The sequence below is a fragment of the Aulonocara stuartgranti genome (assembly GCF_965226115.1).
Source record: "Aulonocara stuartgranti genome assembly, chromosome: 22".
In the NCBI taxonomy this organism is placed as follows: domain Eukaryota; kingdom Metazoa; phylum Chordata; class Actinopteri; order Cichliformes; family Cichlidae; genus Aulonocara; species Aulonocara stuartgranti.
The window spans coordinates 14,485,669-14,513,587 of record NC_138957.1 but is presented as its reverse complement, the minus strand read 5'-3'; the positions used below and the strand labels follow the sequence as shown (position 1 = coordinate 14,513,587).

General features: G+C 41.3%; 1 protein-coding gene across 22 annotated transcripts in view; it reads left to right on the top strand.

Moving 5' to 3' along the window:
* Positions 1-27,919, top strand: part of adgrb2 (adhesion G protein-coupled receptor B2) — a 258,133-nt gene that overhangs the window by 191,403 nt on the left and 38,811 nt on the right. For all 22 annotated transcript variants that reach the window (XM_082522234.1, XM_082522244.1, XM_082522247.1 and 19 more), the window contains 7 exons: positions 1,808-1,934; positions 13,335-13,438; positions 13,796-13,898; positions 14,351-14,501; positions 18,921-18,990; positions 20,459-20,525; positions 27,548-27,633. In XM_082522234.1, coding sequence (XP_082378360.1) covers positions 1,808-1,934; positions 13,335-13,438; positions 13,796-13,898; positions 14,351-14,501; positions 18,921-18,990; positions 20,459-20,525; positions 27,548-27,633 — 708 coding nt within the window. The remainder of the gene's footprint in view (positions 1-1,807; positions 1,935-13,334; positions 13,439-13,795; positions 13,899-14,350; positions 14,502-18,920; positions 18,991-20,458; positions 20,526-27,547; positions 27,634-27,919) is intronic.

The window sequence follows — 27,919 nt, the reverse complement described above, 5'->3', positions numbered from 1 at the left end:
TGCCATTAGTTTGGAATGAGGTAATTAAGTTCTTCACTAAAGCAGAAGAGAAAGAACAGCATATACCTCTCCAGTTGTGTTTTATCTTTCCTCCCACTCCATAAATGTGTATAGAACAAAATGAGCAGCACAAAGTTTGTGTTGTTTGCTAACTAACAAAATGATTTTCAAAAAATGGACATTTTAAATTGGTTTCTAAATTGGTGGAAATGTATTTGTTACCGTGATAAAGATATCAAGTACAGAGTGTTTTCTTTCACAAAGATGAGTCGCTAGGTACATTTTCATCACCCAAAATCCCTGCTGGGAAGCATTTGTTCTCACATAGATCCCCTTCTTCCCCTGCTAAAGATCCTTGTTTTGAAACCGGCAACTATTACCACAGTAACAGGAGTTGTCTTTAGCTTCAAATAATTGATTTTTTTTTTTCTTTTTCAAGCAGGCCACTGCTGCTTGAAATCAAACCGAGTCTCTTGTGGTCAGATTGTTGTGCCTACATGCTATAACAAAAGGCTGTACTTTGGAAAGTACAGTTTGTCAGATATCTGTGCAAAAGGTTTTTGAGGCTTTGGTTAAAGAAAAAAAAATCCTATACACCTACTCCATATATTTGCATGCTACATTGAATATAGCCTGCGAAGTATTTTACTATAACCTAAAATATTCATGACAAAACATGAAAGTTTAGCAAACGTTCATGCTGTTTCAAATCTTGAGGTGACATTTCTAAAAGTTTTATACTCACTTAATCTGCTTTATCGCGACTATTTGCCTGCGGCCTGATCGGACTGGATTAACAATGAAACTGAACCCACTCTAACTGTCATCAGCTCTGATGTTTCTACTTTAAATCCTGGACGTTGCCACACCCGCTTCAAAACACAGAGAAAGGAACAGAGGAGAAAAAGAAACAAAAATATTTCTCACTGACACATTACTTGCTCCTTCTTTTGCCGTAACTCATGAAGCTGGCCTTCTTGACCCCATTAGAACATCTCTATGGCTTTCACCTGTCTCTGGCAACTGAAATAAAAGTATATCCAGGGTTAATCGTAAGGTTAATGTGCAGTGTGAACTCTCAGGGTAATTAGTTCACTTCTTATTGATTGACCTCAACACTCAACCTTCCGTTGGGAGCTTTTATAGAAAAGTAAAAGGGTGGGAAGGAGGGAGGCAACGGGTGGCCAAAAAAGACGGTAAAGATCCCAAGCAATAAAGCGTTCAAGGTTCTATTGTACGAGATTCTGGCCGCTTGCTTCCTTTGCAGTAATGTGTTAGGTGTCAAAGCAATTGACCATTTAGTTCCACATAAGCCCCATACACCATTTAGGCCTCACTGGTTTTTGTTAACTTTTCGCCGATGCAATCCTTTTCATTTTCCCCCCAAACTCTAAGGGCATTCTTCCATGTAAAGGGAGATGGGATAGATAAAAGGGAAAAAGAAAAAAAAAGGATGAACAAAGACGTGAAAGAAAGTGTTTAGGTTGCTGAACACGGAGAAGGACAAGTGGGGTGATGCTGTAAAGGAGTAAAAGAGCATGGCGGTGCCCGAGTGCCGATCGCTGAATGTTAAACGTATATGCTGTGAATGGCTGAGCTCGGGGAGCTCGACGGGGAGGAACGAGTCCGTTAAAACTTTCTGTCCCCTTTTCACAAGTTGTTGGGCTTTTTTTTTTTTCACCCCCTGTATCCATGTGTAGTCATGTGACAGTTTTATTTTTATGTGTCTCACAGTCACTGTCTATGTCCCATGTGCCACCTCCCCACACCCTCTCTACCAACCCCCCACCCTTCTCTCCACCTCCAGGGAAGCTGGCGCAGAAAACTGGGGCACAGAAGGCTGCCAAACGCTCGCGTCAACCGCTGTCCATACCAAATGCCTGTGCAGCAGAATATCCACCTACGCCGTGTTAGCGCAGCAAGCTAAAGACCCGGTGAGTCACCTATGGAAAGCCTGATGTACTCTGTGGGACTTTGGGGTGTTAACGAGGCAACTACTACCAGGAGGAGAGGGTGCGCAGGTCAGTGAGCTGATTTTCTGTACGCAGACTCCAGCCACTATCCCCGTCAGACATATCACCGAGAACTACGTCTCTTAAGTCATTTATTGAGTTAACAGAAGGATATGGATGGCTGAGGCTGGCATGACTAGCAGAGCTTTATGTGAGATGTCTTACTTCATAACAATGAGAGCAGCCTGAGTGGGGCTGTCAGTTTTATAACTGTGACACAGTACTGTATAAATGGCTATTTTGATCACTGTGTGTTTGTCTAATTATATGTTGACTGGCTGTCATTCTTCCCATTATGCAAGTTTGGGGTTTATTTTTGTTTGTTTGTTTTTGAGCTTAAACTTGATGAAGGTCGGACTCTTTCAGTCCCGTGTGATGTGAGAGAGGCGAGGCAACGGGAGGAAGGAAGAGATTTTATTGTGTCTCTGTGTGACTTTTTTTTTTTTTTTTGCCTGGAGCACATAACGTGTTCCTCTATAAATAGTTCACGTGGCTCACAGTGTGTGTTTGACGTGACAAAAGCGGGCTTTTTAGCAGTTAATGGTAATGCACATTCTGATTCACTGACCTGTTCTCCTGCTTTAATGGTCATCTAAATACCCGATCACCTTCCTCGTAGATCCACCCAAAGGACCCTAATTCTCTCACTGTGTAACACCTCACACTATCACCCCATTTATTTTACACCTTACCTCTAATTCATTATTTTTACCCATTTTCTTGCTTCCCTTATTCCTTTTAGCTGTTTTTTTTTTACCTGCGAATCTCTTGTAAGACCCCCCCCCCCTTGTCACTTCTTTTTTACCCCTGTTCACCTTGTTAACATTTCCAGTTTTCATTCTCACTTTATGCTGCAGCTCTGACCCCTACACTGTGGTCACAAAATGCTCCCCCTTGGCTTTGGCTCTTAATTTGCCTCTCTGATTACTTGTACTCAAAGCCCACGACAAGACCGGTTGCTTAAAATATTCAAAGGAGCAAAAGGAGATGAGGTTTGGGTACATTTTTGTCACACATTAAAATCTCTTTTGTGATTCTCTCTTTTAATAGTTAGTTCTCTAGTAAGCGCTGGAGAATAACTGTGTGTGTCACAGAAATGGAAAGTGATTGTAAGGAACAGAGGATTTGGAGGGTGGAGGAAATGTTCAACCAAACAGAAAAGGTAGTCTGGTCTCGGCTCGCAGGCAGCTTAGGGAGAGAGAGAGGGCCAGAGAGATGGAAAGTGGATGTTTTCTGCACTCACCTGTAATGCATTAACAACCAGCATTGCAGAGATAAAGAGCCGTGCACTTATGTGGCCCTGTTCGGCATAATGCATTGCTTCTGTATTGTGCTCACCGATGCCTTGCATTTACCCTTTGCTTTTTTTCTTTTTTTATAAAATGCATTTCTATCAGCTCATTGTTTAGCTGCCAGCCCATCTGCTTTACTGTTTACAGCAATGGCAGGTCAGTGTTTCCCACAAAAAAGCTCTGAAAAATCCGTACTGTACTTAGCATAGCTTTTGTCAGCAGAAGAACATCAAACATTGGGAACAAAAAAAAAAATTGGAATTCATCAGTACCCCTATCTGGTCGCACCAAAAAGAAACAAATACAGTTAAAAGAGTATGAATATTGGAGGTACGTTTCTTATACATCCCCCTGGCTAATGTTACACCCCTTTTTTATAGCAAATATTACCGCATACCAAATGTGCCTCTGATGCCATTGCTCTAAAGAAAAATTAAGTTAGAGGCAGAATATTGTAGTGAGTTGCAGCATATTATAAATGCTTCAGTCTCAAGGAAAAAGAAGGGAGGAAATAAAGGGTTTCATGGTTGCCGCACTCATTGAAAACTGAGAAATGAGAACATCTAATTGAGTTTATTTAAGCTGAATGCATTTTTAGTCTTCTTAACAGCATAGTTAAAAGAATCCCACTGTTGGGTAGCATCTAGTTGCCAGTGCATACACGGCATTGAAAAACTCCTGTCACAGTCACATTCACTTCTGTTTCTTGTTATCCCCAACCTTGGATGAAGCCGTGCAAGTGACAGCTGCCTTGAACGTTTCCTGAGACGGATAAAGTCATTTAATCCAACGCAAACATGGATAAGCCAAGTTGACAGTAGTGACACTGACTGGCGTCGCAACTTTTAGATGACCTCCCTGTTTTAAAGGAAGGACTCAGTAAATTGCGTAAACCTGAGATAATCAGCTGGTTTGTAAGCCTCAAGATTTCCGTGTCCTGCTTTAGGATTTATTAGTATTATTATTCCCTTCTGTTCTATTTCTCCCTTCTATTAACTGTAAAGAGGGTCAAAATAAGGGGATGGCCTTCAGGTAAGGAACTGCAGTTATTCATTATTTTTGTACCTCAGAGCTTGAATTACTTCACAGGGGTCTGGAAGCCATTTCAGACCCCAGGGAAACATTAACTCCCCGTAATATGGAAAACACAATAGCTTTGACCCATAAGCCGAACGGGTCATTCCGGCCACTGTTTCTGGTTCCTGCGACTCCTCTTCCAGCCGTACAGTATTGACTTTTCCCTCGCCACACAGCAAGCAGGTCGACCGAGTTGACTGATAGAGGGCCAGGAGAGGGGGGAAACAAACAAAAAAAACCATTGACTTTTTTTTTACATTTGTGACATCTGTGAAGAGTGTGGTAGTCATTAGTGATTCATCAGTCAGCCCCCAGTGCTGCCATTTAGACCCAGTGCACAGGACCAGAAGGTGTGTGGGTTAGTGTTTTTGTGTCAATGGCTCTCAGTCAGGAGCTGTTGCTGCTGGTGCTGAGTGCACTTTGTTGCTTTAGGGTGCTCCAGAGTTAGCTTTTTACTCCAGTGGAGATTGGGTTGTGTAAAAAGAAGAGAGAGAGGCAAATTGAATTTGGCAATAAATAAAAAAAAGCAAGAAAGAAAGCAAGAAAGCAAGAAAGCAAGAAAGAAAGAAAGAAAGAAAGAAAGAGCCACATTCAGACATGCGAACACACTGATATATGGTGGTATGCACTTAAAAACACTTAACATGCACAAGCCTGCATGCATGCATGTAAGTCTGGGCGAATGAAAACGCGCACACAGATGCTCAACACACACACACACAGACAAAGATGCACTCATATGCTCTGTCCAGGCTGTGTGGCTGTTGGAGCAGTGCTGAGTATCAGCAGCCCAGCTCTGACAGCTTATCCTGGGTTACAGCGCGAGGGACAAGGGGGGCTGAGGATTAACCTCCATGTTTAATAGAAAAGGGAGGCAGCGGGAGTGGGGGTTGGGGGGTAGGTGGAGGGATTTAGAAGCAGTGGTGCCATTACAGGCCGTTTACAGTGGAGTGAGGGATAGCCAGTTAATCCTGTTTACTTTCTATAGCCTCTGAGATTTCCGTGTGTGTATGTGTGTGTCCTGCGTGTTTGAGTGTCTATAGAGACCTTTCGCTATCAGACACGAGACAGAGGTTTTGTTTTTTGTTTTTTTTTTACTTTAGCGACACAGACAAGCGAGAAAGAGAGAGGGAGAGGAGGAGGATTTGATTGAGTTAGGTCATGAAGGAATACTAAAAGACCAAGCCACTTAATTCTTAAGATGACTCCAGTGGGAACACACAAACCCCACGGATACGTCTGGACTCTTTGCCTGCGCAGAGCTCACGGAGATCACGGGATTTGGAGCTGAGGGAGGTACTGGCTTTATAAAAGTCAGTTTAACGTTTTGCACCTCCAGTCAATAATGTGACTTCCACGTTTTTTTCCCCTTCGCATTTGTCAGCCCATAAAGCCGGTGCTCAAGTTGTGTTGACATTAAAGCTAATAGCAGCTTTCAGGTGCCTCTCCGAACTTGCATTCAAATACACTGAGCTTGCCTAAGCAGGCATCCAGAAATATGAATGGACACGAGAGGTCAGCGGTTCACAACAGCACCTGAGACTTTGGTTTAGTCAGCACAGATGAGCGCACAAGCAAACACACTCGACTTGAGCGAGGAGGAGAAACAGAAAGAGGGATTTTCTCATTTTCTTTAACTTATTTATGAACCAATTACTGAATCAAAGTAAGTCGCTCCAAATAACAATATCCGAACTGATGTCTTTCTGCTGTAAAGGATTTCTCAGAGCTTCTTCTACCTGCCACGCTAACTGCATTTGGCCCAATCATTCTTATGAAATGATTGGCTTTGCCTGAGATAAATCGAGTCTTTTTCGTCTGTTATCATCAGTGCTCGAGGCACCTAATCAGAATGGAAACATTTCAGAACAGGGCCTATTATTTAGACTAATAATGGCCACCGTGCTTGATTTGACTGTGGAAAAGACGATAGGGATGACTGAAGTGCTTCAAGGTGGCGACTCATATTTTAACTTATTATAATTTAACTGGCAGCAGTGTTTGGAGAGAAAACAAGGCCTGACCTAGACCAAGCGAGACTGCAAGGTTATGGTATGCAAATATGTCGCACTTGTCAGATGTAATTAAAGGATGAGGGGGCGCTAAAATTTATGAGGGACTCGGCATAGAATTGCATTAAAATCTTTTAGTCCTTTGTCACATTAATGAAGGGTTAGCCAAGTGACAGCGATGACACAGGAAATTATGAATAAACAGGTGTAATGATTTAGTTGCGTGTTTGTCTAAAGATGCATAATGCCTGAGCGTGGGCAGGGCAAAGACTTGTTAATTAGATATTCAAAACTGAGTGGAAAGTGTGTGTTTTTCTTAATATAATTAGAGGGTCAGAATGTGTTGGAGGCGTTGGTTTTGACTGAATTTTTTAAATGTGAAATACAAATTTGGTCCACAAGATCCCTTGAGGAAAAAATGTGTCTTGGTGCAACTGGCTTTTTGTTTGCCCGTTGTCTTGAAGGCCTTTCATTTTCTTGCTCGCGTTCTGCATTTTGCATCAACAAACATCACAAACCTTGAACATTATGCGAAAACGGCAACACGTAAGGAAAAGGCTTCGCTTTGTGACACGGCGTCAGCACTCCAAGCTCAAGCAGGCTTTTGGTTTCTCTCGAGGCAACTGAAGTCAGAGTCAGTTAAGTTGAAACCTCGAGGGTTTGCAAAAAAAAAAAAAAAAAAGACTCAATTTGAAGTATTTTGCAGTGAGTATGTAACTAGTGCTATGGCAGCAAAACAGGCAACTGAGCAGCAGGGTTGCTAGATTAGCAAAAGAGTTTTACCTTCGATGTAGTGGCACAGTGTGCCTGGGTGTACTGTTGAGTTTGTATGTACCTGTGTGGGAATAAAAGGGGCAAGTGACTGCCTTGAATTGAAAATGTCATTTTTTCCCCACTTTTCACAAGGGGCCTAGTATTTTCAGACCCTACATGGGAGGACTCTGAGAAACACTGCAAAAATATCAATGCTGTAAGTGGTAATGAATACTCAATATGTTCTCATTAACAAATAATAAATGTGCACATATTGATTATTGATTTTGCAGCAGTACATCCACTATAGGGGGAATGAATGGATAGCTTAAGCCTGTTTCCTGCCATCACTCAATAGGTTTTCCTTCCCAAAATTAAACATTTAAAATTCAAAGTCAGGCGATAATTAACTGTTGCTAGAACAAATTTAACCATCTTGTATTATATTACATGTAATATAAGCAGAACTATTATAGTGATGTCACCTGCCAGACACACCAGTAGTAATTAATTTCCATGTTAGCTAAGACTAGTAAGATGTGTAGTGAAGGAAATTTATAGATGGGGACCAAACACTAATGTGTTCAGTGTCACTGAATATGAAATATAGCTTTTGTCGCCCTTTGTAGATCAGGGTCTGGCTGCTGTACTGGGGTCAGCTTGCACTCAGCTTCATCATCTCTCCAGGCTCTTGGCTAGTTTTGTGTCAGCACGTTTGTCTGTGTAGATGGTAGGGCTGTTTGATACTGCAGATTTTGGTATTGATCCGATACAGGGCCAGAATAAAGGCAGCTTTTGTAGAGGCAAGCATTGTGTCATGATTTGCAAATTCTGAACACATTTCACTAGCCGCTAAATCACTGTGATTTCTGCTCTCCACTACAATTAGTTAAGAGGACAAAAGCTTTTCATGTCTTCTGAAGATGTGAATGTGCCTGTCTCTAAAGTACTTGGCTCAACCTCTGTTCTTTAAATGTGCTATATGCTAAAAATAAAATAAAATTGACAGTCAACACAAAAAGGTTCAGTGATTTTTCATTATGCATGTTTGAAGGATATTTCTTTATTTCTAAGAAGAAAACATGTTTTGTTTAACACACGTCAGTGGGCTGCATACTGAACTTAGAGGACAGAAACAAAGTATTGATCCCACTGCGCTAGTATTGATCTGATACCAATATCAGTGGTGGTATCAATGCTATCATTATTCAGATCAGTCTGCTCAGCTCTAGCAGGTGCTTGCAAAGATGTTCTTTTTCTTTCCATCTGCCCAGCGTCTAGATTGTATCTGAAAACTGTAACATAATCACTGTGTTTACTGCAGTACTGAAAAGCTTAATATGATCATGCTACTTTGGAATTCAGCACTAGAAACACACATACAGATAAGTGAAGATTTTGTAATAAATACTGGATAAATTCTCCCGTTTGGTGGTGCCCTTTATTGTTCATATAGTTATTAATTTTGTGCACTTTAAGCACATCACCAACCAGCTGCAGTATTTGTACAGTGATAACTTAACATAAGGATACATATTAAACAGAAGTTGTCTAATCAGTCATAGGAAGACTACTTTTGCCAGCTAAGTTCAATATTCACATTTTTCTTCCAGTGGGAAAGTTGTAAGAGCAGTTAATGGAAAACGGGCCTTTTGGTGCAGGTGGACATGGAAAGCCACTAGTGAGGAGCAGGTCTGAATGTAGGGGGGAGGGAAAAAAATAGGGGAAGAATGAGAGCCAAAGAGAGGGAGATGAAGTGAGGGAGTGGGTGGTAGCAGGATAGGTAGGAGGGGGTGGGGAGGAGGAGTGAGAGGAGATAAGTAGGTTAAACTTCCTGAGCTCAAAATAGCTATCTTCTCCATCACATGGTAGCCAATCTGCCCAGGGGAGCCTGGCCATATACAGCAGAGCCTCAGCGCACTCGCTCTTTCTAATCTGCACTCCGTTTTATTCTCTCCTCCGACTGCATCAAAATATCACTATATCTATCTGGGGCAGGGCATCTGTGTGAGCCAGTAGCCTCGGGCCCGATGTGTTACGTTGAGTGTTTTTGAGCGTGTCTGTTTGTGTGGGCGTTTCCTCTTTTCATTTCCCCTTATTGTAGCATCCTTCCATATTATGAAATAAACCCTTAATCTCATCACACACCTAACCGCCACCAATTTAGACAATTCTGTTAGACAAATTGACACGATGACGAGTTCAGGGACAGTTTGAGGGGTTTAGATAGAGCACACTTAGAAATGAGAGAATCGTTTATTTGACTAGTTTTCTAGCAGAGGCTAATTTAAGACGGATTCAAAAACTGAGAGGGAAAAAAGGTGATCCTGCAGCCTTTTTTTAAGTGCCTGTGCCTGTGTGCGTGCATGCGCTTGTCTGCTTGTCATTCCCCATGCATCGCCCTGCGTTTGATCTGTCAGACCTCAAAAAACACAAGTGCCTGTGTATCCTTTGACCTTCCATTCTTCGTAGTATCAAACACAGTCAGTCTCTCTTGTCTCTCGCTCTCCTTCTAGGCCCTTCCCTTTTTCCTAGAACAGATGCTTGTCATATGCCCTCTTTGTCTTTTTTTTTTCGTAGATCTCGCCTTCGCTATGAGGCAGTTTTGATTATGTTTCACCTCCATTCCCTTCCCAGTGTGTTTGTGTGTGTGCCGTATTGGTATTCCAACCTATTCCGCTTTCCTCTGGAGAAATTGGCTTCCTTTGATGGGCCAGGGGAAAAACCACTAAAAGACAAGCTTTGACTTTCTTGCTTTTTCAGTCTCCCTATCTATTTCGCTCACCTCCTACTCTTTGCTTTTGCTTACTTGTCCTTAGCTCTTCCTACTCCATCTCCCTCTCTAAATTTCTCTCTTACTCGTTCTTTTCATGTTGGTTTCTCCTCTCCTTTCTGATGGGAATAAAGAAGTCTTCGTCTTATGCTTCCGTCTATTCAGATCAAGTCGAATACACACACAGGCACACGCAGCTTAAACACTTACCTTCAATTACTTAGCCCATCTGCCTGGATGTGCCTATGTGTTCAAGTATGTGCTTTATTTGCAGTAAAAGACACCTTGTGCCACGGGTACGTACAGTGATAAATCTCTGGGATGAAAGGGAAGGATAGTCGCTGCGGGGGGTAAATTGAGGTAAATTGTGTGATTGAGAACTTAAAAGCGGGCCAAACATCAAGCCCATTTGGGACGCGGCGGGGTGCATGCTTTCCACGCGGCTTCATTTGTCTGTTCCTCATGCTTTCAAAGGCACACCTCAGGAGCAGAGGTATGCTGTACATCATGACCTAAATCACTTAATTATGCGCTGTGGTCTCGTACTTTTACCCTCGCGCATAAGAAGTCATCAAATGAGTGTATAATTGGTACACAGCAAGTGTAAAGTGAGTGTTTGTCAAAGCTAGCTCTGTGTCTTGGCAGCATTGGTCAGTCATCACAGAAACAGTTCGTTCTAGTGGTATGAAGGAGAGTCATATTTTAATCTGCAGTCATTTGCACTTGGTGGAATAGCTCTGTTCTGGTACCTCACTACCTTTTAACTCGCATACGTAATATACAGAGCAGGCATCGGTAACAACAGGTTGATTAATTAAGTTAGAGCTTTAAAGGCAGAGCTGAGGCAGAGGTGGGTTGTAAAGCAGCTTGCAGATGTGCTGAAACTGTGGACAGGCTAAAGCAGCTTAAACACAGCAACAAGCCTCAGAGAGAGTGGATTTGTAGAAAGGAAAAAGCAGAGTCATCAACACTTGTGGGATAGTATACATATACAGTTGGGGTGTCCAACATAAGGCCGGGGGGGGGGGGGGGGCAGAATTGGCCTGACAAAGACTCCAATATGGCCCACTGGAAGGCTTTGGGAAATGTGAAGGAATGCATATAGATTCCTATTGATAAAGATTAATTCATACCATTCATATTACAACAAATAGTTAAGTAATAGATAATCAGATAACTAACTTATTAAATAACAAGTAACTATTATATCTGATATAGAATTTTTTTTCTACTATAGGGTAGAGATGGACCGATCCGATATTACGTATCGGTATCGGTCCGATACTGACCTAAATTACTGGATCGGATATCGGAGAAAAATAAAAAATGTAATCCGATCCATTAAATATCACGAAAGCACCTCACAAAACTTGCAACACGCCGTAACTCACCTCAGAACATTAGCACGTCGGAGCAGTATGCATCACGTGATAGAGCGGCTGTGGCATGCAGGACCTGTCGGTGGTCTGGATAGCATTTGGAGCTTCGCTAGCAACCCGGCATTTCATCTCCGACAAAGTTATCCCGAGAGAAGTAAAGCAAGTGTGTAAGTCCATCTCTGAATGTTTGTAAAGCATTCCTGCGTTAAGCTTAACAAACGATATATGGAGCGACTGCCTCCTCTTGCTGCTACTTCAATCATGAAACTGCTTAACGATCAGCTGATCGGCTTTTCTGTCGCTAGTCCGTGTCTCTAGTTTGCTTTTGGCCCACTTTGCACCAGAAAGAGGAAACCAGCGGCTGAACAACAGCAGCACGTTTAAGCTTGATCAGCTGTTGTTAGAATTTATTTAATATTACTTTCTACTCGAGGATCTTTTTCTATGTAGCTGACGCTGGTAACTGTGCAGGGGCGGATCTAGCAAAGTTTAGCCAGGGGGGCCGATAGGGCATTAACTGGGAAAAGGGGGCACAAAGACATATTTTTCTTTCTTATTCTCATTTAAAATGTCTAGCTTTTAATAAATAATTATCTGACACCCAAAGTTTTAATTTGATGTAAAATGAATAGAAGTCAATTACTGTATATAGTAACTATTAAGTCTAATATATATACCCTAGTAAGCTATAGTACTTTTTCCTTTGGGAAGGTACCATCTGTGCAGTCTGCAATTTTGTTGAAGAAAGATGTTGAATCTATTTAATATTTCTTGAAAAATAATTGATTTCTGTGCATTTTTTTTCACACTGCATCAAATTAAGGTTGATTACGTCGATTAAGCATCATGAGGTGGTGCGTGAGGGGTGGTTCCCTATTTTTTATTTATTTATTTTTGTTGTTGCTGGGAGTTGGAACCCTATTAGTTAGGTTGCTTAGTATTTATGCTAAGTACTCTTTAAAATACCAGAATAGGGAGGATGTGGTAGGTTTAAGTTTATTAGATTGATCAGTATTGCTGAACTATGAAATTTTTTTTTTTGCATACAGGTATAACAGAATAGCTTTAGTGTAGTTGTTGTTTTAAACTTGAGTATGAACTTATACAAAATGCAGCAAGATATTTAAAAAACAGTTTTGTTGATTAAAAAACACTATATCGGATTCATATCGGTATCGGCAGATATCCAAATTTATGATATCGGTATCGGTATCGGACATAAAAAAGTGGTATCGTGCCATCTCTACTATAGGGAAAAAAGAACATTATTATAATTACAGGACAATCTGGACAATGAGCTAACAGAAGCGTTTCTGTAATTTTACACATTTATCAATGTTGAAAATTGAGACACAGTTGAAATTGCATGTCTTTTTTTTGTAATAAAACATGCCAGTTATTGAATGTTTAATTAAATGTCTTTGCACTAATAGAAAAGGGAGTTTAGTGTTTACTTTGACATCCCTGCATTAAGTGATATTTAAGGAGAGTGGCTCAGCTTTTTGTAGCCTGCTTAAACTAACGCTAAGCCTCATTAAACTGATGATGTAAATTTAATGCAAGGATTAGTTGGTCCTGCAAAAGATGCTGTAGGTGAGCTTTATTTTTTAATTTTGTTTCAGTTAATTATTTCCTCAGTGGCTCCTGATTATCATATCGTTGGTGGATATTTAAAGCAGAAAAGCAGCAACAATTACGTTATCTGGTGTTTAATGATGGCCACAGAGCTCGCTTTCATAGACATGTTAGCATTATCAAATGTCGATGTCACAGTTGATGCAGCTTCAGTGGCATAAGCGCCATCATCATTAATCAGTCAGTTTGGGAATGTTTCCTAGCAACTGGAACAAAACCTCGATAGCAAGACCAGCACGTTCAAGTTCAAACAGATATATACTGAGATGTGCTTTGTTGAAAAGAGCGAAATACTCAGGCTTCTTTTGATGCAGGTACATGTCTCTTGTAATGCCTTGCAACTGCACTGAAGTATCCGTCTCTCTCCCTCTCCTGTTTCTGTTCTTTCCTCCCGCTATTAGGACATGGGTCCTACCAGCATGCCCTCTGTGCCCCTTATGGTGGGGTGCGGCATCTCCTGCACCGCTCTGCTCATCCTGCTGCTAATATATGCTGCCTTCTGGAGGTGAGAGCTCACAAACACACTGAGAGACACATTTGATAGAGTAATGGCAGTGTCAGTATTCATACATCAACTGTGCTCACAGTGGTCATTTTCTCACTAGCAAAGTCTCTTTTGTGTCTGTCATTTGCTTTGCCAAAAACTCCAACGAGGCCTAATAAGGAACAAATGGTTCAACTACGGTGGGGGGGAGGTGGTGATTAGTTTGTATTTTGATTACACGCAGCAGATGGCAAACTCAAGCTAATGTCTCTGCAATGTCCAGAAAGTCACTGTTCAGTCCATCAGTCTGTCATTAATGCTTACCGCACACGCCTGTCATTTCTCCCTCTTTCCCGTCTCTCGTTACTCTGCTTTTAGGTATATCCGGTCGGAGAGATCGATCATCTTGGTGAATTTTTGCCTCTCCATCCTGGCCTCCAATTTATTAATTCTGGTCGGACAATCACAAACGCTTAGCAAGGTAATGACTTTCTGCTCTTTGAGTTACACGTGAATTTTCACAGGAATTCTTGTCCATGTGCTTGTGATTCCAATAATAGTGCTTGTGACTAAGCCTCCATTGCCTAGAAACAAAACTGCCAAAAACCACCAGGGTTCAGAAGTAGACAAAGTTCATACAGTGGAGTTCTCAAAGCAGGCATTCTAAGTCTTCTGACTAAGCAAGGCTGAACTGTGTGGTGGTCAGCATCGATCAACCACACAGCAGTGCCAGGTTGAACTCGTGTTCTTCCACTCAGTATTTTTGACTTTGTACTTTCTATTTTGCGGAGGTTTCATATTCCCCTGCCAAACCCTAAAAGATGATTCGTGACGTCTCTTCTTAAGAACTTTTTGTTTGTTTGTTTGTTTAAATAGCACCTCTCCGTGTGTTGTAATCCCTTGTCTCTCTCGATTACTTTCTTTATTCACTAGGGCCTCTGTACTGTGACTGCTGCCTTCCTGCATTTCTTCTTCTTGGCATCTTTCTGCTGGGTGCTGACTGAGGCGTGGCAGTCCTACCTGGCAGTCATTGGCAAAATGAGGTCACGACTCATTCGCAAGCGGTTTCTGTGCCTCGGCTGGGGTGAGTCCACACAGTATCACACGTTTTAAAATAGTGTGCAGTGCTGTAACGGTCCTAAAGCTCAGTCACCTCAAAGTGGATGAAAAAAATTAATATATAATTAATAATAGAGCCTACCTGAATGTTCAGCAATATGCTAAGCTAGTGTAGCTGTCACAGTAGTTGCCATAGATATGCAAGTCTGTCGCATTTTCTTTGTACCATCATCTTTTGGTTCCTGGCATGCACTGTACCAGACTGCAGTGATTCTCACACACAGACACAGCCCGTGTCACTGATCTGTGGTAATAAAACCGACTCAGTTTCCTCCATAATTACAGTTTCATTCCCAAACTCTGCCTGTTTGAACAGAGAAGCTAAAGGGGCCACATTCTTTGCTGATCTGACATTATTACAGCTACCTTTTCACTCAGACAGGGAGTACAAGCTGCTTTCACTGACAGAAAAATATATTTCGGGGGGGCTTTAAGGTTGGTTTTTTGCTGATAGGAGAAAGCGGGAGAAGAATATGAGTTAAAATGTGATAATAAATGTACCTGAAATCTGGGCTAAGATTGTAATAGCCCTTTGCATGCATCACCCCTGAAATTATTCCTGTTGAGTTTTCTCGCGTGATATTGCTCAACATTTGTCTGCCATATTGGTTGCAAGGGGGGGAAAATGCATATATCCTGGATGTCATTGGTTCCCCCTGGGTAAAATTGGTATAAAAAAAGATGCTACACCAAAATCCTTTTTTTTTTTTTTTTTTGGTTCCTAGTAGATTTCCACAAGTGCCTATAGTGACAGGTGTGTTGCTAGGGATAAATGGGGGTCACTGACCAGTGTGTAGACCTGTGTGACTGGGGCATTAACAATTATTTTCCCAGCAACTGCCATCAACCTCCAGCAACCACAATTTTTTCCCTAACAACAGGTGGTTGCCAGATGGTCACTGACCAGCATCTAAGCTTGTGTGATTAGGGCACTGTGCACTTCATTCTACTTTTTTATTGTGATTCTCACATGTCCAGAAGACAAGTTAATATCACGTTTGACGATCACGTGTCTGCAAAACCTCAAAAGATAAGATTCTCATTTCCAGCACACGGAGCATGCTTTGTTTTGTTTTTTTCAAAACGCTGCTCTGCTAATCTGCATCTTTGATTCATTCTGTCGTTTTGTTGCTGTTTCTTGTCTGTTTAATTGCAACTGCAGATACATTTAGCCGGTGAAGCTCGCTTCTCTTCATCGCAGTCTTTCTCGCTTCTTAAATAATAGTTCAAGTTGTCAAAACAATATGTGAAATCATTCACAACATGTTGTTATTTGCGCACAGCAGAAAAAAACATTTCTCATTCATTGTTAGCGCTTGCGATTGTTTTATCACATCTCGCCAAATCAAAGCCCAATTGTCTACAATTTGAACAATTACTGCTTTCTGTGTCTTTGTGATCAAAATAGATAATGCGCTTTCATAGCTGAACAGTTTCCCTTTTCTTTTTTTTCCCCCTCTTTCTAAAGTATGTTGGAATTATTTCAGTGTATAAACTGTCATACACTCCATGCTGAAAAGTCTCTAAAATTATGTAAATCTGCCAAGCAAAGTCACACGTTTTTGGCAAACTCATTTAAAGAATCTTTGTAGTTGCAGCAACTTTTGAACGTGGAGGATCCTGATCAGTTAAACATGTTACAAGGTCAACCGTGTGCCGGAAGAAGACGACGATTACCAAATGCTCCATCGTGTTTGCTGGAGATAAAGGAATCTTCAAACTTGGCTGCTTTGATGCAAAGTTGTTGTCAGTTATACTCAGAAAAATACTAGTCTGGCTCACGAGGCTTTCAGTGTCAGTAAAACTTGTCGTAGAAACCTGTTTGGAACTCAGCAGCTAAGGGGAGTCTGTCTGTCTTTCTGACAGAACATCTAAACATTTCGACCACCTTGGTTTTTCACAGCATCAGAGGAACTGTTTATTTTGACGGCTGTTTCGGTGATTTGTTCATTGACATTTTTTGTTTTCATCAAGGTTTTGTGTGAGAAACAGCCTTTTGCAACTGTGTTGAATTGTATTTCTGCATTTATGGGCTGCATTGGGAAGGGCATCTTCCGTCCTTAGAACTTTACCACCTGATATAAAGAACAATGTACCAAAGCACTTTGGAAACACAGTAACAGCTACTTGTTAATAATGACCAGCTGAGTCTTTAACTTACTAGAGATTCAATGCATTTAATGACCCCCAAAAGTGTTTTTTTTTAAGCCGACCAACTAGAAAGACACTGGATTGGAAGTCTTTGAATCAAAGCAACAACCGTCCATCTTCATTTAATGTTAAAGTTATCAAAAAGTCACTTTTTTGTTCATGAGTCTAACACTGCATGACTGTACACGCGAAGCACGTTTGATCACACTGAGTGCACAAACACAGTGACTTCATTAATTCTCTCCTGACTCCCCTCCATAAGCATTAATATGTATTGCTATGCGCTTGTTTGTCGTTGCCATGATTTTCCTGGAAATCTGAACACTTTGACAGGCGCGTTTGTGAATTCCAGTGAAGAAAGCACGGCGTTTGTTTCAAAATGCAGAATGCATGAATTATCACATCCAATATAATGGTGGCATTCTCTACACTTAGCTGATAATAAAGGTGTCTGCCGTTTCTTTTACCGAAAACATCCGCTATCCTCGGATGCCAGAGGATTGTCAGCTTGGCAAATGAAGACCCTTTCATGAATTGGATTCTGATTGAGGCACTCTTGTGTGACATGCATTGGTGATGGAGAGCAGCAGGACAGGCTTATTTTACATGAAAATGTAACAGTTTATTATGCCATAGTGTTGAAATTGTTGGCTGTATTATGCTTAACAATCTTCATTTGCTCCGTTCTAATTTAAATCCCATTTTTCTTCACCGTATGCTGTTATTTGCTGCTTCATTTCCCAAAAGGCATTCATTACAGCTTTCTACTGTAATTTTATCTAACTCAGCCAAAGCCCCATGTGTAAGCTGTCTCATGCATACACATTCTCAGAGGGTGTCACTCTTTACAGGTAAACTCTCTCCTCTCCGCCTGTGAGTCTATGTCACTTTTTTTTTCCCCCATTAGTGCCGCATGTCACTCTATTATGCTGTGACCTAGACGACCTGATAACTCAACAGGCAGCAGGGATGTTAGATGGGATGTTAATCAAAACATATGATAACATCAGCACAACCCTAGCAAGATGAGCAGTGAGATAGCACAAAAAAAAAAAAAAATCACAACCCCCACACCCATTTCATTTCACTTGATATTGATCCCACAGGTCTAATCTGCCAAGTCACTGATGCCCTAACCTGATACAGAGCGAAATGTATACGCTGTGCAGTTACAGAACGCGAGGAAGGCTCCGGGCGCACGGCGGGGGCGCGTGCCAGCTGTTCAATTATCCGACACACTTGCAGATGCACACAGAAAGCGTGAAACGGTCGAGCATAGTGGAGAGGATCAAACAGCTTATCCTCCTCTCGTCCATTTCCCAATTTTCTTCCCCAAATTATGTGATTGAAATCGGTTGCCATGGCAACGGGAGATTTCGGGGCGGGACCGGATCTGCGTTAGATTAGCAGCAGACCGTGTAAGCCTGAAGTGTAGGTGCGCGGTTTGCCGTCCTACATAGAGTTAAATGCTAGACTGATGATGTTGACTAATTGAAACTTCGCTGGTTAGTGGATCAGCCTGGCTCTCCACCATCTTATTTGTTAATGTTAATGTGACTTTTTCTAATTGCTTTTCATTTGCAGCCATAATCACAGCTTTGTTAATTACATGAATATTTCAGAGCCAAGCTCATTACAGGGCCCGGCATATTTCCTTCTGTTTCTGGCACGCATTCTGCGACACTTGGTCTCACTCTCTTTCCTTCTCATTTGTGCGTAGACACACACACACACACACACACACACACACACACACACACACACACACACACACACACACACACACACACACACACACATCACTTGATTTAGCTAATTATTGTATGACTTATTGACCACTCCTAGTTATATCTTGCATTTTTACAAACTGCCTCTAAATCTCATATGCTCAAGTACTCCTGGTGCTGCTTGCACACACCCACACTGTGTGCTTTGCGTCGCCTATGACTAAAATAACTTCCATCTATCTAACCCCAGTTTTCATGCTTGTAGCTAGACCTCATGTCAGGAAGTACAGAGCGCTGGGGTTACCTATAGAGCGCCCAGTCACTTTGAATCATACATTCATATTACACTCTATTGCATGGCTGCTTAGCATTTTAATGAAAGGAGCCTTATAGAGTTGTTCATACTGGGAAATCTTATTGGGCTGACATGCTTCATCGTCCCCACTAAGGCTCTCTTTTATCTTTTGTCTCACACTTTTGATCTTTCTCCCCATGTCTGTCTGTAGGTCTTCCAGCCCTTGTTGTAGCAGTGTCAGTGGGTTTCACCAGAGCGAGAGGTTACGGCACAGCCAGCTAGTGAGTATTGCTTCCAGACCTCCTGACTTTGTCTCAGTCTATGTGAATATCATCACTAAATACCAGCTTCAACCATGCATTTGTGTGGGCTAGAGGCAGAGTACCATTCATTGGCCTCATTGCTGATGAATCAAAATATGCAAGTGTTTTTCCCCTTGAGGTGTTCAAACTAAAGTTTATTTCATAGGCGAGTATTTTTATGTATTTAGTTTATTCAGTCAAAGCAGCCGTGTGTGTTATAAACAGCTGAGTGTGTAAACCCCAAATCTATTCTTTTACATCAACATCATCAGTCTTTTCTCCATGTATCCATGTATCTATTCATACAGTTGCTATAGTATATTTCTTTCTTCTGTGCCACAGGAGGACAGTTGCCTATCCCAGCATGCACTATGTTCAATACGCAACACATCTTAGCTGCTTATGTAGTGGGCATGGTATAACATTGACAGTCCTGTTCACTGCAGGGACACATTAACCCCCTGAAAACCAGCTCTGATCGGCAGGTTAAATAAAACATATTTACATATCATGTGTGAAAACCTTAATCGTCAAAAACTAATCAGCTAATCAGCTTTTGATTTTTGTGGTTCTGTTAATATTATTGCAATGGCTCAATATCCAGCAACTCCACCACTGAAAAAAGAATTAAAGATTTAGATTTTCTAAATTTGCTCATAAATTAAGGAAATTATTCCAGCTTAGGGCCAAATGGCTTGTTTCTGTCATTCAAGTGAGAAACTAATAGTTTTAAGGTCTTCAATATAAAATTAATCTCCTTGCTGTCAAGTGTGAGCGCAAAATGACCTTTAAGGCATTTCAATAACCACGTCAAACAGGTGAAGCATGATTTGAATGTTTTGTTCAAGAATATGAAAATGCAAGGCAGCTAGGCTGACCTTTAAGCAAAATGTACACAAAAAAGCTTCATTACGTACCCAGTCAATAAAATGCATCTTAAAAAGGTTCACTTTCCCATATTTTACTTAACGTGAGGGCTTTGTGGAGGTTTTTTTTTTTTTTTTTTGGGGGGGGGGTTCCATCTTAAGCTTTCTCTTTATTGAGCTGTAATTAAGATGACAGAGGGGTTTCCGCGTGCTCTGATGACATTACTGGAGGACACATTTAAGCTCATTAAGTCTCACTAGCTTGCAAAAACCAAATAAAATTTCCAGTTTGAGGATATGTTTTAGGTAATGTACATAATAAATTTGCTCAGCACTGAGGGCATTATTTACAGAAAGAGGCACTTAACCACACATTGAAAGGCTTTATCCCTCACCAAGGAAATTTGGAGTTAATGTGATACTTAATTGAATGTCTACTTGTTTTTGTTAAGTACTTGGCACTCACAGTAAGTGAAATGTGAGACCGGAATCTGGCGACGTGATATTTTACATGCTGTGATTTTTCTGTGTTTACGCACTTTTTTAACACCTCTCCTTTTTTCTTTTTTTCCCTCTACTAGTTGCTGGCTATCGTTGGAAGGCGGTTTGCTTTATGCCTTTGTTGGGCCAGCTGCTGTCATTGTATTGGTGAGTGCGTCACTGCTTCAGTTCAGTTCAGTTTTAGTTATATAGCACCAAATCACAAGAATGGTTGCCTGAAGGCACTTTATACTGTAAGATAAACACCTTACAATAATAGAGAAAAAAACAAACAACCAGACGTTCCCCTGTGAGCAAGCAATTAGCGATGGTGGGAAGGAAAAACTCCCTTTTAAAAGGAGCAGCAGAACCAGGGTCAGGGAGAGGGGCAGCCATCTGTTGTGAGCAGTTGGAGGTGGGACAAAATCCACACTGGAAGAGATTCAGCGTTTAGTAATGGTGTATAAACGGTGGTCTATAAACACATATAGAATTAAAAAGGGTGAATGAAGAAACACTCAGTGCATCATGGGAAGCCAACAGGACCGTGACTAAGGGAGGAGTCAGGTTCCATCTACATGACGAAGTTACTTTCCTCTCAGCCAGCCGGCCTCTCTCTGTAGTCACATGGCACAAATATTCTCCAAATATTTTTGCAAAGTTAGCCTCCCAGCTTGGGGCATTAAAGCAAATGCATGTTGACCTCTGAGGGTTTTCCTCACTCGCGCATGCACATGTAAGCATACACACCCAGGGTGTACACGACACAATGATGAGCTGAGCGCTTTGATCGCTGAGTCTAAAATGTCAGCCCAGAAAAAAATAAAAACATATTCTAGCTGACAAGAGCTGCCGGCAATGCAGCGCAAGAGTGGACCTCCATCGCAGCTCTAGCCCCGAATCTCTCACTGTTATATGCATTTTCAAAGCATAGGGCTCTGTAGCCAATGTTTTAAGCATTATTATGGTCCAGTGGTATTTTCAGATCTAAATATGCAGCTAACTTGTGTTCCACGGAACGTAATAATGTGCGCTTTCTTCATTTTTGCCAGTTGCCATAAAGCAGACGGTTTTATGTTGAAGTAAATATACTTCTGTGTTGTACTACAGCAAAACTGAGTGCACTGATTGTATCTCAGAGGCGTTTTAATCATCTGCTTCTGTGTGCTGCTGTATGTGGCTCAGCTAATTTCTCCTAAATGGATCCCTGGGTAGATATTGCCACCACTAAGCTTAATAACTCTGGATGGGGCATTAAAGTTTGGTAATTGCTGCCACTGGCGTTGCTGTTGTGTGTGTCCGTTTATAGCTTCTTTTCCTCTGTTGTTTGCACATGTACCGTACAGTACACATCAGGAAGGAAACATGGATCAGACAGCACAGGTGTGCAGAGTGATATGCATGATTTTGAAGTAAATCCCTGACAAGCAAACAGCAGTTAGACAGTTTCTGCAAGCTGCAGTTTGAGGCACAAGGGAATACAGGATTATGTGCTGCTGAATATTCATCATTATGTTAATCTAGTGTCTTGCAATGCCACTGTTATTATTTAAAGGTTACATAGTCTGAAACTGAATGCAAAACAGTAATAAATCGCATTCCTTTAATTGAAAATATTAAATAGTGTTTATACACTTGTATAAAAACTCTAAATACTCGCGAGGTTGGTGCTTTATTTAAAAAAATGCAAAATGCATGACTCTAAAAAAGCGTATTTGAATAAGTTATAAGATGAAGAAGTTAAACATTCAAGTTTCGAAAGTTGGAGCAGTTTCATAAAACCCACCAACTTGCTTAAAGTTATTTTTCAGTGCCTAGTATGTCTTGATGCGCTTCCAGCTTTTCTCCTCCGCAATGTCAAAGTACGCTCCACACCCCAGCTGCTACGTGGTACCTGGCCCCCTGGTGTTGTTGCTGGGGCCGCACTCTAACAAACAGCTGTAATGAGAGCAGGGCGTTGGGCAGAGAAACATAGACCTTCCCACAGGACTCTTCTCTAATTAATGAACCTGGCCTTGGGCAAATAGCTGAGCAGGATGGTGCTGACTCACAGAGCCTGGGCCAGACATGACTGGCATGACAATAGTGCTGTCACAGTCTGGCACGTTGTAGGTAGTTGTCAGTAGCACACGCGAGACTGGAAGAGATCAGAGAAAGAGATTTTTTTTTAATGAATCGTAAATGCCACATGTACCATACTGATGATCCACCAAATGCTCTGTCTAGTTTGGTGATGTGCAGTACAGGAGCTCCACCGGGGACTGTGCTGTCTCCATTCCTGTTCACCTTGTACACCTCAGACTCAGTACAACTCCAGGTCATGGCACATACGCAAATACTCTTGACAGTTCTAGTGTTTGGATATATTAGTGATGGGTAGGAGGAGACGTACAGAGCACTAGTAGATGTTTTTGTGGAGTGGTGTGGCAGAAGTCATCTGCTTCTGAATCTGAATGAGACCAGAGAGGTGGCGATCGAGTCCAGAGGGAGGTGGACCGCTACACAGCTTTGTCTGTGATGGCATAGGCTATTAATGTGGAGGAGTACCCAGTACCTGGGCATCCACAGTGACAACAGACTGAACTGGAAGACCAACACAGAAGTTGTATACTAAAGAAATGGGATGAGCGGGCTCTTTTTCCTGAGGAACCTGAGCTCCATCAATGTGTGCAGCAAAATGATGGAGATTTTCCATCACTCAGTTGTGGTGAGCACAGTGTACTTTACTGTGGTCTGCTGGGGGAGCAGCATCGCAGCTGGAGACACCAACAGACTGACTGAACTGATCAGGAAGGCTCTGTGATTGACTGTATCTTTTTAAATCACTACACACTCTATAATACAATATATCTGTCATGCAGTGTCATCTACCAGATAATGACATATTATTATTGTTAAGTCTAATTGTTGAATGTCGCCATTGTGTTTCTTAAATTTGTATAGTCTTAATTTAAGCAGTAGGATCAAAGCCATTCCTTTGATCCTGACCACCTCTCCAGCCACTCTGTGCTGGGGGAGGTTTTATTGTAGATACATCCTAACTTGAAGATCTGTTTGATGTTTGGTAGAGCTTCCTACCCTTTGTATGGTTTCACTGTGTTATCTTTGGTAAACCATACATTGGGTGTGGGGGAAGACTACCCTCTTTATGACCCTTTGACCAACAAACACACACACACACACACACACATTCTCACATAACACACACACACACACACACATTCTCACACACACACACACATTCTCACACACACACACACACACACTCAGTGTATACATTTACATACAGTGCCTTGTCTTTGTAACCAAAGGGGGGTTGCAAGGGGAGGTGTTTTGTAAACTATTGTTTGAAGTTTGTCAATAAAAGGCGGCGAGAGGAGGCCACCAGTGTGGTCATTTCAACGTGCTGGTCACAGACGAGAGGCCTCCCTTGCGCAAGAAATCGAACGTTGTTGCCTTGCTTTTCTTTCATGGGAATAAGTCTTAGATACAGCGGGGTCTGAGTTTAGACCCAACAATTATTATTATTACTATTATTATTATTGTGATTATTATTATATGCAGTGAAAGGAAATATGAGTATTTTCCATTTCATTTCTAAGAAATGGGATTTGAGCAGAAATTAGGCTTCTGCAAAGGATGTGAAAACCAAATATTTAACATGGTACGTGTATGTCAGACTCTAACTGTTCAGCCGCTTAGTGGTTGTAATTTTTGGCAGACATGTTTTCAGCATATGGATTTTTTCCTCTTAGCTAGTAGCAGCTCTTGGCATGAGCTGAAGGAGGTATTCAGGCAGACATTCAGTTTAAGAGCTTGGTAAGAATAGGAATGCATTGTAGGAGCTGTGTAGGTACGCATCAGGGTGTGAAAATCACTTGTCACTTACACCGCTCGCTCCTCCAGCAGACTTCCCAAAGAACCTGATAAACGATCAAACAAAGAATAGGCAGAGAAACCCGTGGCTGATGGAAGAACGCGTATGAGTGAATGCTGGCAATCAGGATTATGACGAACATGTCGCTAGCACAGGAAATCTCCCACATGGGCAGGATTTCAAAGTAGAAGGGGTCTACATGTGGCAAGCCTCGGCTCAGAGCCATGTGCAAGTGCGTCTTATTGAATCTGTATCACTGGGTCACCGCTATAACCCAGATGTTTGGCAGGCTTAACAACGGACTCCTCATTAGTAAGAGAAACAAGTATGAGAAGCAGTTTTTTAAAGCTTTCAGAACTGCCATAATTATAGGTTAAGAAAAGTACAGGACCTGCTCATTTAAAAAAAAAAAAAAAAAAAACTTCTGTCCTGTGCTATGTGGATAGAAGGAGTAGGATGAAACCAATGAAAGGAATGTCTGTTACCTTCAGTTCACCAAATTAAAGCTGAATTTGTTCATGTAACTTAATATGTTGATTGTCTAGATTTTGCTAGTTGAAGCATGACATAATTTGACGTAGGAATTAGTAAGTAATAAAACCTTTAGAAAAAAAGCCTATGCTTGGCTTCAATAGTATACATAATACTTTGTATAGTTCATAAATAGATGCTTTTATTCAACCGACCCCAGGGCCAAGTCAGCTCACTCTCCCTGGACAGTATTTACTCTTAGGGGAATAATGTTGTATCTTCTAGATATTAGTTTTAGTATCTTTTGCCTTTTTTAAAAGACTAAGAAGTTTGTAGTGCAGTAAAAATAAGTAAAAGTACAAGCTTTTGTTATTTGCCCTTTTGAAACCCATTTTAAGATACGGACAGACATCATTTTTAGTATGATTATTATTATTTGTATTTCTTATGTAGATAAAGCTCATGTGTAGCATTTATTGTTTAGTAAATCCACTTAAATTTTTAATAATAAACATGTTGGGTTTTTTTTTTATTAAAAGTTCACAAACCACCATCTATTCAAATTGTTATGTATTTAAACTCTTATAGCCGTTACTGCATAGCAAAGATATACAGTGGGGCAAAAAAGTATTTAGTCAGCCACCGATTGTGCAAGTTCCCCCACTTAAAATGATGACAGAGGTCAGTAATTTGCACCAGAGGTACACTTCAACTGTGAGAGACAGAATGTGAAAAAAAAATCCATGAATCCACATGGTAGGATTTGTAAAGAATTTATTCGTAAATCAGGGTGGAAAATAAGTATTTGGTCAATAACAAAAATACAACTCAATACTTTGTAACATAACCTTTGTTGGCAATAATAGAGGTCAAACGTTTACTATAGGTCTTTACCAGGTTTGCACACACAGTAGCTGGTATTTTGGCCCATTCCTCCATGCAGATCTTCTCGAGAGCAGTGATGTTTTGGGGCTGTCGCCGAGCAACACGGACTTTCAACTCCCGCCACAGATTTTCTATGGGGTTGAGGTCTGGAGACTGGCTAGGCCACTCCAGGACTTTCAAATGCTTCTTACGGAGCCACTCCTTTGTTGCCCGGGCGGTGTGTTTTGGATCATTGTCATGTTGGAAGACCCAGCCTCGTTTCATCTTCAAAGTTCTCACTGATGGAAGGAGGTTTTGGCTCAAAATGTCACGATACATGGCCCCATTCATTCTGTCCTTAACACGGATCAGTCGTCCTGTCCCCTTGGCAGAAAAACAGCCCCATAGCATGATGTTTCCACCCCCATGCTTCACAGTAGGTATGGTGTTCTTGGGATGCAACTCAGTATTCTTCTTCCTCCAAACACGACGAGTTGAGTTTATACCAAAAAGTTCTACTTTGGTTTCATCTGACCACATGACATTCTCCCAATCCTCTGCTGTATCATCCATGTGCTCTCTGGCAAACTTCAGACGGACCTGGACATGCACTGGCTTCAGCAGCGGAACACGTCTGGCACTGTGGGATTTGATTCCCTGCCGTTGTAGTGTGTTACTGATGGTGACCTTTGTTACTTTGGTCCCAGCTCTCTGCAGGTCATTCACCAGGTCCCCCCGTGTGGTTCTGGGATCTTTGCTCACCGTTCTCATGATCATTTTGACCCCACGGGATGAGATCTTGCGTGGAGCCCCAGATCGAGGGAGATTATCAGTGGTCTTGTATGTCTTCCATTTTCTGATGATTGCTCCCACAGTTGATTTTTTTTCACACCAAGCTGCTTGCCTATTGTAGATTCACTCTTCCCAGTCTGGTGCAGGTCTACAATACTTTTCCTGGTGTCCTTCGAAAGCTCTTTGGTCTTGGCCATGGCGGAGTTTGGAGTCTGACTGTTTGAGGCTGTGGACAGGTGTCTTTTATACAGATGATGAGTTCAAACAGGTGCCATTCATACAGGTAACGAGTGGGGGACAGAAAAGCTTCTTACAGAAGACGTTACAGGTCTGTGAGAGCCAGAGATTTTCCATGTTTGAGGTGACCAAATACTTATTTTCCACCCTGATTTACGAATAAATTCTTTACAAATCCTACCATGTGGATTCATGGATTTTTTTTTCACATTCTGTCTCTCACAGTTGAAGTGTACCTCTGGTGCAAATTACTGACCTCTGTCATCATTTTAGGTGGGGGAACTTGCACAATCGGTGGCTGACTAAATACTTTTTTGCCCCACTGTAATATAATGGCATAATATTTAGAATCCCCTCATATCATTCTGTATGTTGTCAACATAAACAATAGCAGCAGGAAACATTGCCATAAATAGCTCTGTAACATTATTATAACTTATTATTATCAATCTATTGACCTCAAAGGAGAGGTCAGAGGTCATGTGACATGATATTTAAAATCTTTATATGGCACTTTCTATCCAAATCATAGTTTTATGGCTTTTTGTCAGTTTTCAATCAATAAATCTTTAAGTTGACCTGGAAGACCTTGGTGATGTAAACCAAATTTTAATGGCTTGTTGATGTGACCCCACTCTACATCCCTACAGAGTTTTATCAAAATTCATTCAAAACTTTTTGAGCTATCGAATGTTTACAGAGTGATGACACACATGCAAATGCTATCAAAATCACAAAGTGGTTAGCAGAGATAATACAGATAAAATATACCATTACTAATGGCTTATAAACATTCATTAATTTTATTGACAATTAAAAATCAACTTGGTCTATGCGGCTTTTACAAAGTTGTCTTCAACCTTGTGAAACATTAATAAAAGAAAATACAAAGCCATTTGATCGCCTGTTCTCGACTCTTGTATCACAGCAATGTGTCTCTGTCTCTCAGGTGAATATGCTTATTGGAATCGTGGTGTTTAACAAGCTCATGTCTCGAGACGGCATCTCAGACAAGTCTAAAAAGCAGCGTGCTGGGTAAGTTGCCTGCACTTCACACACATACTTACACATAGACACACACACACGTCCATCCACGCACATTTGCTGCATTAGTTACATTTTCCCTGCTGTCAGACAAAGTTAGGAGCACAAAGTATTCATGGCAATTAACTAGAAATGCTTTCGAGGGTCTGAGCACGTACACCTACCTGTACATCTGTGCCTTCAGTAAAAATGATACAAAAAAAGGAAAAGAAACAGAAAAAATATGATCCAATTTGGCAACAAAATGACAAGACATCTGCTGTGTTTTGTTGCTCTG